General features: G+C 38.0%; 1 protein-coding gene across 1 annotated transcript in view; it reads left to right on the forward strand.

Annotated features, from left to right (window-relative positions):
- Positions 1-13,669, forward strand: part of PTPRG (protein tyrosine phosphatase receptor type G) — a 995,540-nt gene that overhangs the window by 540,774 nt on the left and 441,097 nt on the right. Inside the window, exon 3 of the mRNA XM_007937293.2 lies at positions 8,724-8,903. Within this exon, the coding sequence (XP_007935484.1) occupies positions 8,724-8,903 (180 nt within the window). The remainder of the gene's footprint in view (positions 1-8,723; positions 8,904-13,669) is intronic.

The raw sequence follows: 13,669 nt of genomic DNA on the forward strand, positions 1-13,669 counted from the left end.
TATATATATATATATATATACATATATATATATATATCAACTGGTGTTGGATGTTAGCTAGACTATCAAGAAATGTCTTAGATGCCTGTTAAATCTTTTGAGGGCAGGAAGTCCTCTTACAGAATTTAGAACTCTTTAGGGTTTTAGAGGTGATCTGATATAACTCTCTTTCGCGTGAAAGGAAATTGAAGTGTTTGTTATAAGACGTGGCCACTGCTATATTCAACTCTGCTTTCCAGAATTAACAAACATGGAGCATATCTGTTGCCACTTGCCACTCCATCACCCTCGACACACAATACTAATTGATCTCAGCTTCATTGATAAGTATCATCCAATCTGTGAGTGATTTGGACATAGTCTGTGAGTTACAGTTTATTTGCTATCCATGAAGTAGAACTCAAATTGTTAATCTCCTTGCTTAGTGTTCTTTCTTTCCAGTATGCCATGTGACCTTTTTCCGCCTTGGGTGATTATTTATGCTATGGTCTGTAGAAAATTAAACATACAATATTTGGCATTAAAAAACGAAGAAAATAGTTTCCATTTCTCATATTCTGTCATTGTCAGTTATTCATTGTTTACCTTAAAATATACCACTGGTGTGAAATGGAGGGATGGAGTTTTTATACCCCAAATATAAAAATAAAAAATTTTCCAGCATATTTTATTATTTGGAAAGTAAGTTAACATTTTCTCAACTCAATTAAAAATTAGACTTTTTCTTTCAACAAAGTTGAATGGCTGTATAATTATACATGAAGAAAATGAAGACAGTAGAGATCACCAGGATGAATGCTCTGTAGCACTTTGTCCATTTTTCATATATACAACAATTAATGCACAAAAGGTAATTAAGCTACCAGTGCTGGAGAATGCAAAAGAATTCAAAGCTGAATCCCATAACATGTTTTAATTTTAAAATGGAGTAATTTAAAGATATGCATTAGATTTGGGGGAGAAAGCATTGATTATAATACTAAGTAAAAATAATGAATATGCACACTGTTTAATTGTTGCTGTTGGTTAAAAGTGGGCAACACGATGCAGAGTAATATGCCTCAATTCAGCTAATACTTTTAATGTAAGTTTCTGGAGGAAGGCATTAATAAGCGTATTTGACTAGTAGCAGCATATAACATGTATATTTGTTTTGTTTTTAATTAGATTTAGACAGAATTCATTATTTTTAATGGCTTTTCATTAGCGAATAGGAACCATTATTTGGATATATTGTGGTAAAATAAATTCAAGGTGTGTGCTTATTTTGTGTAAAAAAAATAAAAAATCTTTTACATGTTGAAAGAAACCGTTGTTCAGAACACGAATCATAGGAAGGCATTTGAAATTCTTTGCTTTTAGACAAAAGTCTGATTTATATGCTCTAAAAATACCACTTTTATCTCTTGTGCTCTCAGGTCAGTTTTTAGCAGAAAATCATGTTGAATGACAGTTTATGTAAATTCTAGAAAAATCTTCTTGATGACCAGTTTGCTTTGTTGATGTTATTTGGCCTGTAAGTAATATTGCTGGGGTGGACACAACATTAGGATGTTTCTCTTAAATTTTTACTTACTTATTTGGTACAGAGTAACAATTTTTCATTCAAAACTCATGTATTTTAATGTATTCACACCCACAGAACTTTGGCCATGTTCTCTGGGCTAAATCTACTTAAAAGAAACACTGAACATCAAGTGGGGTCTCACTTGTGAGCCCAGCTTTACAGTATTTGTCATTATTTTTGCTTGGGGAATTCTGTCTGCCTTAAACTGGCCAGTTGGGATTAATCTCCAATGTGTGATTTATTCACTCTAGTCTAGAAATATGTCTTCCTGATGCTGGTGTACTGCATTGTAGCATATCAGAATGAGAAAAATGCAGTGCCTTTTTATGTTGCACCAAGGGAGGAGAAGTAGATTATGTTAAGGACAAATGAGCCACAAATTAAGCTAATAATGTTGTTTCTTAACTGTAATTTTAAAGGTGATTTTCTCAAACTTTATAAAAGATTTTGTATAACCTTAATGATGAAATACCACCCATTAGCTCACTCTTTTTTCTTTTAGAACCAGCTACTCGTTTCCTATGTGCAGATTCCTTTCATGTAGAAAGGATATGAGAACGATCTCAGGATTACCCATAAATCAGTGTTCCATCTGTGTGTCATAGACATGCCCCCATCTACACACCAGTAAATCCAGGAAAATCTAGATGTTAAAATTCAACCAGTTAACAAAACTGAGATTTTATTTACTTGGCTTCTGTGCAATTCCATAAGGATTTCTTTATCCTGTTGCCAAAGTAACCACAGGATGACCCTTTTCATAAGGATCAACTAGAAAAGCAGCATAGGAATAGAATTATTAACTAAACTCCAAACTTTATTCCTGACTCGTAAGTTTTTCTGTTAATGTCCATTTTTTGTTCCCCTGGTCAGTATAGGGCACCACTGCATTGTATTTATTATTATGTGCCTCCTTACTCTACTCTATACTATGACACTTTTTCAGTCTTTCATTGTTTTTCATGACATTGATAGCTTTGAGAACTAATGGTCAAAAATTCTGTAGAATGTTCCTTAATTTTGGATTTTCTGATGTTTTCTTCACAATTGGCTAGGATTATAGATTTTTAGGAAGAGCACCATAGAATTGAAGTACACTTCTCATCATACTATACCCAGGGAAATATGATAGCCACATGACATCATTGATGATAATAACCTTCCTCCCTTAGTTTTGGTAATGTTTGTTGGGCTTTTCCACCATGAAGGTACTAGTTTTTGCTTTCCATGCTTTATTCTTTGGAAGTGAGTCAATAAGTCCATCTTAAAGTGGGATTAAGTTCCACTTCTTACAGGTGTCAACTGTATTTTGACTTTTGCTCTCTTCCCAAGTGGGAAATATCTATGGAAGATGACCTGGGCTTTGTAAACTTCTCTGTACTTCAAAAGTGACTATACTTGAGTGTCAATATAATAACAATGTCATTAATAATAGCAGCCAACACTTACTGAGCTTTTATTGTGTTACAGGCATTGTTTTAAGTACTATGGGGACCATTTCAGATCATCCTAACAATCACCTTTGGCATGGACACCATTTGTTTTTTCCTCAGATTAGGAGGCTGAGCCATAGATAGTTTAAGAAGTTATCCAAGGGAGCCCCAAGTGAACTGGGGCAGCTCTGCTCCCCTGCACCCATTTCTTAACACCATGCATGGCACTGAGTGTTGACTCGGTGTTTAAATGGGTACAATGGTAGATTGATTGACAAGACTAATTTTCCTCCTTGGTTAACTTTCTTATTTAGAAGTCTGTTAAAGCATAGAAATAAGAAGAGAACTTTAAAAAGAATTGTGATGAACAAAAGGCATTGTGAAAGCAATAGTTAAAAAAAAAAATCATTGCCCTTAGTTGGGCTGTTTAATTTGCATACCGATTCTTTTATGCAGGTCACATATTTGTAGCTTATTTCTACCTTGCCCAGTGTAGACTAGTTTTTAATGTGTTAATGAGGAAAAGGACTATTTACTTTTAAAGTTGACATATCTTAACTCTTGACACCAAGGAAGTAAGGAAGACTTAGTAAGGAGTCAGTAGATGGATATATAAAAGTAAAGCACAGAAAACCTATAGTGCCTTTAGAAGGCATAATTCTCCCACTTTTTAATCTTTTCTTCCAGTTCCTTATACCTCCAAAAGTATAGATTAGGGGCATGTATGTAAGGCTCAGTGCTGGATGTGAGTAGAGAGTTGAGCAAGACAGAAAGAGTCTGTTCTGGTAGCATTTACTGTGTAGTGGGAAAGGCAAATATTAAGAAAGAAACTGTAAATTACAATAGCAATGATGAGGTCTGAGAGAAACCAAGGACCCTGTGTCAGGAGACCAGATAACCCCTGTGTCTTTGTCACAGAAAGCCTTCCTGACGAAAGGACATTTAAACTGAGATAGAACTTTCACCTAGTGATTCCACATGTCTTCATTGAATTCTTTAAAAAGGAAATCCTTTTCATCATAGATAAGGAAGAAACTCTGTTAAATTTCCTTGACAGTTACAAAAGCTGCTCCCATCAAGTCAATTCTGACTCATAGCAGCCCTATTGGACAGAGTAGAACTGCCCCCATAGGGTTTCCAAGGGTGTAATCTCTGGAAGCCTTGGTACTTATAGGTTGGCCATATGTCTTCATCAGGATCTAATTCCTACAAGACTCCTAACAGTCAAATAGAAAATCACTTTTTGATAGCCCACATTGCCCTGTAGTTCCCACTACATCCCTACCTCTCCCCTTTGGAACCATAACCTTGTATATTAGTGCAAAAAAAGATATGGAGTGGCATCCTCCGACCTCCTCTAACTTCACAAGTGGGAGACAGAATCACCATCACCAGCCCAGGGCTGATTCCTGTGTGGTCAGATGTGCTGCCACCCCCAGCCTTTTAGCCAATTCTGATACCAACTGTCCCTCCATGGTACTCACTACTTTTCTGCTTGGTTCGTAATTTGTTGCATTGGCCACACCAAACTCAGAGAAAATTCTCAGGATTATGGGTTTTTTACAGAAACGGCAAGTTGCAATTCAGATTCAGGAATGTTCAGAATACAATTCTTGCATCAGGACACCCTCCCCTTGGCTCTGCCCACAGGCACACCTCTCTTTTCCCATTGACCTCTCAGCCTGGCCTCTGCCCTGCTCCCGGCAAGTGTTGCAAAGCTCTTTAAGCACTGCTGGTAGGTGCATCCTACTCAGCCAGCAAGCCTTCTAAAGGCACTCAGCTTTCTCACCCTGAGGAGTGGCAAGCCCTCAGCTCTGTCTCTGTCCCCTGCTGGTCTTTTGGTTCTACTGCCTCTGTTGCCACCGTCTCTGTGCAGGGATCTCGAGTCCAAGAGTGCACTCCATTCCCAGCTCTTCTGCCTTGAGGGTAGTGAGATCTCTCTTTTCCATTTCTGGGAAGGCTTGTTTTAAGCCTAGTGGAATAACAAAATTGACCGATTGCCACATTAGAGTTCTGTACACCTTGTTTCCATGGCCCCACCTCCGCAGGGGTGTTGTGTACCTTATTTATATTTTTTTAGTAAGGTATCCAATCTCCTTAGTGTGCCACAAGCACCTTACATTTGCATAGTGCTGCCCAGTCATCTAGGAGCTCTGGTAGCGTAGTGCCTAAGGCACTTGACTGCTAACCAGAAGGCTGGCGATTGAAACCCACCAGCCACTCCTCGGGAGGGAAGGTTGGGCAATCAACTTCTGTAGTGATACTGCCTCGGAAACCCAAGGAGAGGTCGCTGTGAGTTGGGTCTGACTCAACGGCACATAGCAAGAACACGAGTAATTCACTGCACCACAGTTAGCTTGGTGTGTCAGAGTTGGTGAACTGTTCAGACTGAGTTGTCTGCTGCCTAAATGTGAAAGCATTCTGCTTATTCTAAGAAAGAATCAGTAAAAGGAAACTAACCGGTACATGACTTTGCCTTCCTTACTTCAAATGGGTAATGTCATTCCTGAGAGAGGAAGACTTCTTACTGATTGTTTTTTCCCAAAACTAGGCTTAAGTTAAGCACAGTCTTTATTTAGTGTCATGTTTTTTACTTAAAAGCATTTATTCAAAGTTCTGAAAAACAAAGCATTCAATACTGTGAGACTTGGGCAACTGCAAATGATTAATGATATAATTCTCAGTCCTTTATAAAGTGTCTTAACACCAGAGAGATTTATACAGTGTGGAATGGCAGTGGTGCTTTGATGTGAGAATAGGTAATCAATACCTGCAAGCTTGGAAAAAGTGTTCTATTTCCTCCACTAATGACATGGGGGTTTTTGCAAGGCAAGAGTGTCTGGAGCATGAAGCACTCCAAAGAAGAATTAATTTAAAATCTGAAGTGGAAGATCAGTTTCAATTAAAATTGCACTTGTGAACGTATATTGGGTGGAAGTGCGAAAGCAAGCATGTAGTTGGCTTAAATCTTCAGATTGTTACCAGTGAATAAATGAATCCCGCTGGTAGGGACCCTGATTATATTTTTATAAAGTGCTAAATTATATTTCACCAGTGTCTGGGAGGTTATAAGAATGAATGGCAAGTACTTTCCAGAGACTGCAGTGTATTTTATTATTATTATTATTACGAAGAGAATTACCAGGTTTTGTGTTTTTACAAATGATGGCTTGCATTCTTATATCTTTGAAGGTCCTGCATGTTAGGACTTACTGTATTGTGTTCTGTAGCAATTTTTTTTCTATTGAATGTGGTTTTATTGGACTGATGAGTTCCTAACAGGTCCAACGAAAAGGTTGGGGGTTTGAATCCACCCAGAGGTACCTCAGAAGAAAGCCTTGGCAGTCAACTATGAAAAACTCAGCCATTGTAAACCTGGTGGCACAAACTTCTACCCTGACATACACAGGGTTGCTGTGAGGCAGAGCCAGCTTGACAGTACTTAGTGAACTGGTTTTGTGTATATGTACAGTCTCACCACCGTCAAGTCGGATCTCATTCATAGTGACCCCTCTTGAGTTTCTGAGGCAGTATCACCATGGAAGTAGATTGCCCAACCTTCCTTCCGAGGAGTGGCTGGTGGGTTTGAACTGCCAGCCTTCTGGTGAGCAGTCAAGTGCCTTAGGCACTATGCTACCAGAGCTAGTTTCCATAATTAGAGGATACAAGTCCAGTTGTGGCTAACCACATTTTATATTTTGGTCATCATCAAATATACCAACTCTCATTGTATTTAGTTTCTTTGGTGGATTCCTTTGGCATCTGGTATTGAATTTCAATAGTAGACAGGAAATTAGAGCTACTTATGGTGTCCCTTCTTCCTCTTTTTTCTTCACATACAGAGATATAAAATGAAAATAAAATTTGGTCAGAATCAGGTAGATCATTGCGTGCAAATATGTGCTCTCTTTTTTCAGGACACATCACAGTCTTAGTGAGTTTGACCAGGAGGTAAAACAGTATGATTGAGGAATCATTGACTTTTCCTAATTTAGTTGGAGTTCCATGGTTAAGAAAGTTGTGATTTTTAACTTTTCTAAAAGTATTATGGCACTTGTAAATGATTTTTGAAGGTGCTCTAAGGTTTCCAGATGTTTGCCTATCAGTGAACATGTTCTTTCTGATAGTCTTTTTTATTGTACTATTTGGAGTCAGGATTAGGGAAAATGACACAGACTGAGAGCGAGGCTAAGTTGTTTCCCAGATAGCAAGGATATGAATCAATTTTAGGGAGCTGCATCAATTATTCTTACAGCCATGAAGCTTCCATTACCGTGACTGAGAAGATTGTGTGTGATTGTCCCCTTTTCTCGTGGTAGCCTTGTTTATATCTGCTGTGAATGGTGAAATAAAAGAAATGAGAAGATCAGAATGGGGAATATAATGACAGAGTGCTGGGTGGCAGTAATAAAAACTGAGGTGGACTCTCTTCAGTAGTAGGGAGATTTATGTTAAGGTGTCATTTTGTTCTTCACTATGCAAGGCTGGGTACAAAGTGAGGGCATGAGCATATTGGTTGGGCAGGTGGGATGGTGTCCTAAAAGCACTTTGGCCATTCATTCCCTTCTCTTGATCTGTGAAGATACTGAAAGGTGAAAAATCTAGGAGTTATATATACACACGCATATATATTTGTGTGTGTGTGTGTATACATATACACACATACATACATAATACACACACTAACATGAGCACCCTAAATTGTATCGATTGGGAGGAAAATCTCAGTTTTATCTTCTAAAAGTGTTAAACTTAGACTTATTATGTTATATCTAATTCTCAAAAAGGGGATTTATCTTAATAAAGATTATTTTTTCTTAAGCCAAGAAAGTTAAAGCTAGGATGCAGAAAAATCTCAGGCCTTGTTATCAACTTAATAGATTTTTCCTACCTAGTATTTCATTTCTAAATGGCCAGAGAGGCAGATGCAACATGTTCTCTTCTTCCCATTACTCCATAGTCTAACCTCCCATTAGAATTATACTTTATGGCCACATTTTCTCCCTTTATGTCTGTGGCATATGTCCCAATAAAATCTTTATTTATATGAACGCTGACTGAGTCTGAAAGAAACTTCCTCCCCCATCTCCTATGCGAGTTGGGAGGGAGGAAGAGATGTGAGTACCTTAAAATGCAGGTGTGTAAGCTCTGGCCACATTGAGAATCCTTTCTTTTCTGAAGGAGAAAAACATGCCTTAATTCCTACAATATTGGTAATGACTGTCAGCCAGTTTTCAGTTGCATTTAAGTTTTATTTATTTTTTTTTTCTTTTCCTGTTCTCAAACTCTATGCATGAAGAGGAAACATTTTGTTTAGGATGCTGCTCACAGTAGCAAAATGTGCTAGATTGGTCAAGGTGTTTTCTTGTCAATAAATGCTCTGCTAATTTTAGAGCACTTACTAAGATTTTTTAAAACATGAACAACTCTGACAGCCCTTCTGGGCAACTCCCTTAATCTGATTAAAGATGAAGATAGCAAATGTTTGATTGCAAATCAAGAAGCAAAACTATCTTAAGTAACATATCTTTTCCCACATCTCCTTGCCATATCAAGCATATGGCTTTTGAGCCTTAGTTTTCAATACTCTAATCTCTTCGGCGTGGAAAGAGATTAGAAATGTAGAAAATGTATCTTGAGACACACAGTGCTTGGCTTTTGCAGTCTTACTGGTTCCATCTCTACCCTTGCATCAGGATTGAAGTGTTGTTTTCTCTTAACAGGTACCTATGGTCCTGAGCACTGGGTCACATCCAGCGTCAGCTGTGGGGGCCATCACCAGTCTCCTATAGACATTTTAGACCAGCATGCACGTGTCGGCGGAGAGTACCAGGAACTGCAGCTCGATGGCTTCGACAATGAGTCCTCTAACAAAACCTGGATGAAAAACACAGGGAAAACAGGTAGACTATCTTTTCTTTACCTGTCTGCAGATCAATATGAAACATTTCTTGATGTCACTGGTAACCCTAACCATGACTTGCTCCTTAAAGAGTACATGTAACTATGGAAAACTTAAAGCTGAGCAAGAGCTTGGAAATTGGCCCTCGGTTTGCAAAGCAGCTTCTTGACTTACTGAGTGACTTTGGCCAAATTACTTAATCACTCAGTGCTTAGGTTAATTTATTTAAAGGGGAAAAATAAATAAATACATAAATACATACATACACACACACAGTGTGGATAATACAATAGTCTAAACCTCATAGGATTATTATGATTAAATGAATCAGTACCTAAATTGGATCGAATAGTTCTGTCACTTCACACTATATATGTGTTTTAGATTGTTGTTATTGCTACTGCTACTGCATTGATGGAGGAGGAGTTTGCCCTTTGATTACTAACCAGGTTATCCAGATACAAGCCAGATTTTCAGATACCTGTGTTGTCCAATATAGTGGCCTCTAAGCCTCTTGTGGCTGTTTTAATTTAAATTTTAATTAATTTAAATTAAAACTTCAGTTTCTTGGTTGCACTAGAGACATTTCAAGTGCTCAACAGCCACATGCAAGGCTACCATATTGGGCAGTGCAGATAGACAACATTCTATCATTGCCAAAGGTTTGATTGGACTGTTCCAAACACACAAATGGAAATAAAAATCTTGTTTCTCTTGAGATTTTGCTTCATTAATATTTTTTTATTGTATCATAAGAGAAAAGTATCTTACCTATTTATGTATGAGACCAGTGGATCGATCCTTCTGCTCCATTTTACCTATAACACTCATGTTTTCTTAATTTATGAATGCGAAGCATCGTTTTTTCACCATGGCTCATGCACAGAGCTGCCTCCCATTAATTACTGTTGTGCAACTCTTAGTATCTAGATTGTACATGTTAAGTACAAGAGAAGGCCCACCACCTAATCTGAAAATAAATACTAGAATGCTATATTAAATCTCTCTTTAGTGCTGCCTGGGGTTCTCTTAGTGCCTAAAGATATGTTTTATATCTTATAACCACTTCTAACGTTTTTTGTTGCTGTTAGCTGCCATGGAGTTGGTCCCACATGCATGGCAACCCTGGCACAATAAAAGGAGGTGCTGCCCTGTCTTGCACTATGCCCACGATTGATTACAGATCAGACCATTGTGATCCATAGGGTTTTCATTGCCTGATATTCAAAGGTAATCACCAGGCCATTCTTGCTAGTCCATCTTAGTCTGGAAGCTCTGCAGAAATCTGTTCAGCATCACAGTAATATGTACAGCCTTCACTGATGATGGGTGATGACTGTGAATGAGATGCACTGGCCAGGAGTCGAACTTGGATCTTCCAAATGGAAGGCAAGAATTCTACCACTGAACCACCAGTTCCTCATGTTAGCCTTTTAAAATTTTTTTCTCTCTTTTTTCAAAAATCAACCCTTTGCAGCCATGGGTGTTACCGCAACCCACTGTTTTGGGACCTTTTGGGACCCTTGGCTATCTGAAACTATAATTATCACAAAAATAAATAATTCTGATTAACTAAGAACAAAAGCCACGAAGTATGTCTTTGCTGCTCCCATTCATTTTCTAATCCATCTTGCAGGCCTGGATGAACAAAAGAAAGCACTTCTTTTTCTTAAATCATTAATCTTTATGCAACATGTATTTTTCACATCCCAAAATCTTTTTGGGACCCTTGGCTATCTGAAAATTTCATGGTGGGCTAAAATGACTTTACCACCATTTCCTTTGTCCCATTCATGCTCTGGGGGTCAGAGTTACCTTTTGTTTTAACTTCAGTGACTGTGCATGCAGCTTTCAGGATCCATTTTCTTTCTCCAAATCAACATTGTCCAAGATTATCCATGCTTGATTTCTTTAGGTTGGTCTCTCTTGTTCATAAAATTGCTTCTCACTTATTCACTACTAGGGCTCCTGGCTTTGGGCTTTTTTGCATAATGTCCCTATCAAGAATTCTCCTTCCTCCCTTATAGCAGGTTACCTCTCTTATACTTTGATTTATCCGTTTGACTAGCTGCCTGGAGAAAGCTTGGATATCAGTAATGTTACAAATCCATGCCTTTTCATCCCTACCCCTGTAGATCGTGTGCTTACTGTTAACAATCCAGAATTTGTCCACCAGTGATGATGCTATTTTATATTTCACTTGTCAGTGTCCTTTAGAGAATCACAATAGGAATATTACTCTTTAGACGGTCGAATCTGGTGTACAGGAGCTAGCCATACTGGATGTAAGGAGAGTTTGGAGTTCAGTTGCCACCTCAGTACCACATCCCAGCAGCCTGCCAGAGGCAATTCTCTGGCCTCTCTGATATGGTTTTCTACTTGACTTGCAACGCTTGACTGCCTTCTGCAAAGATAACAAGTTTCAGTGACAGCTTTCAGCTCCATATCACCAGTGACAGGTTTAAGACGGATACAGGGTTCACTCAATGCAAGTTGATTCATGACCTTGGTCTTCTAGAAGCTGATTATCAATCTCTGTCACTCTGCTGGCTTCCTGGAGTGATCCACAACTTGTTGCATATCTAAGTTCACTCGATTTTTGAGACACGAGTGCATCTGTCTCAGGGATTTAAGAAGAAGCACAGCTTTCTGAGAAGCAGAAATAAATCCTCATTACTTCTTAAGCTGTACTTTGTTACTGTAAAATTCATGATGTAATGATGGGCCAATGTCTCATAAATACGCTACGATGACTGTATGGGAGGGGTTTTGAAAAAGTGACATCCAACCATATACAGCTGAAACAAGAACATGAGTTTGTGTGTTTACTCTTAAAAGAGTTTCATCCTATGGTAATTTGGAAACTTGGGGGCACAAATCAACTTTTGGGATTTTTTTGTTTAAAGCACAAAACTCACAATTTTTTTTCTCTTAAAAAATAAAAAGGTCTCTGTGGATCTTAAAATGCCAAATGAATTAGTAAATTCTCTACTTTGCTGAAGGAATGAGGATTTTGTTGCTTTATGTAGAATGTCTGGATCCTATAAATTCACCTGAACAGTATATATGTGGTGCAGGGTGCTGCACTGCTAATTTAAGGATAGAGTTTGATAATTTCTACACCTTACAGTATTGCTAGGCAACCTGGATTGTTGCAATTTAGCACCAAAGGGGGGGGGGCGTATGATTATACTGTAGTTTTGTAAGGTAGTACCATGGAAGAAACTGGGTACAGGGATACTGAGGACTCTCTGTATGGTTACCTACAACTGTACATGACTATAATTATCACAAAAATAAATAATTCTGATTAACTAAGAACAAAAGCCACGAAGTATGTCTTTGCTGCTCCCATTCATTTTCTAATCCATCTTGCAGGCCTGGATGAACAAAAGAAAGCACTTCTTTTTCTTAAATCATTAATCTTTATGCAACATGTATTTTTCACATCCCAAAATCTTTTTTCGAACATTCTCCTTCTAGAAAATAAATCCAAGAGGGAGTATTTATTTTTTCTGATGAAAATTTACAAGTCACTTATCTGTAAAATAGACTCTGTCTTTTAGATATTAAAATATGAATATAGAAAGTTAATATTTAAAATGGCCTATTACATACAGACAGTAACTTTCACATAAAACAGTTTTAATGTTCATATCTGCCTTAACCCCCTGAGAGTGCTATATATCCATTTCAGCATAATCAATAGAGTGACTTGGTTGTACCCACCCCACTTCTCAAAAGTTGTCTAAAATATCTTCACAAGACAGATTGCATCTCTCTATTTCTTCTTGAGGAGCCATAACTGTCTATTGTGCCAGTTCTCATTTGATTTCATCTAAAGTTACTTCCCTTTCTTTCATTTTTGTAGAATGAGAAGATAATGCATTCATCAAGAACATTTCAAGATAATCTTGCTGCTCCTAGCATTAGCTTCTAGCTTAAATGATCAGAATTTAAGACTAGATGGCTGCTTCTGATGTATGTTAATAAGTCATGGTCTCCTGTGAATTTTAACTATTTGGCTTTCTGTTTTCTTTATTGCTTTTTCCTGTTTCCCATATGAAGGACAAATAGTGAATGTGTCTGCCATAATGCACATTAGGCTAGTTCCATTTGCCCATTTTATATTGGTTTATCATATTTTTTCTTTGCCTTTATTCTTTCCTGTTTTCTACATATGCCACACTGCCTGGCACAGATACATTCAAGAAAGCATTTGTTAAATTAATAAGAGGTGATAAATGGCCATGAAAGTAAGTGCAGGTAAGTAGGCCAGGAATCAATTCACTGTTTCTGAGCCAGTTCCCTGAGAGTGTGATCTAGAGTAGGTGTCAGAGGAAGACCTGGTTCTACTTATCCCCTAGAACACAGAGTAAAGGCCCAGGTCCAAACAAACATCTGTTTTGAAAGATACCCTACATTCTGTTGTTCATGACAGTTCACAGTCCAACAGGGCTTCAAATCAGTCTGACCCCCTGTAGATAATTTGCATGTCCACCCTAGATACTGGATCCACCATCAACACTCATGGAAGCAGCAGTTAGGAAATCAGACCTCGTATTGCACTGAGCAGATCTGCTGCGAAAGATCTCATTAAAGTGCTGAAGAGCAAAGCTACCACTTTGAAGACTAAGGTGCACCCAACCCAAGCCATGGTATTTTCAGTCGCCTCATATGCATGTGAAAGCTGGACAATGAATAAGGAAGATCAAAAGAGAGTTCATGCTTTGGAATTATGGTGTTGCCGTAGAATACTGACAATAT

The sequence above is a fragment of the Orycteropus afer genome, unplaced genomic scaffold, assembly GCF_000298275.1.
Source record: "Orycteropus afer afer isolate SDZICR_OR568_19922 unplaced genomic scaffold, OryAfe1.0 scaffold00041, whole genome shotgun sequence".
NCBI lineage: Eukaryota > Metazoa > Chordata > Mammalia > Tubulidentata > Orycteropodidae > Orycteropus > Orycteropus afer.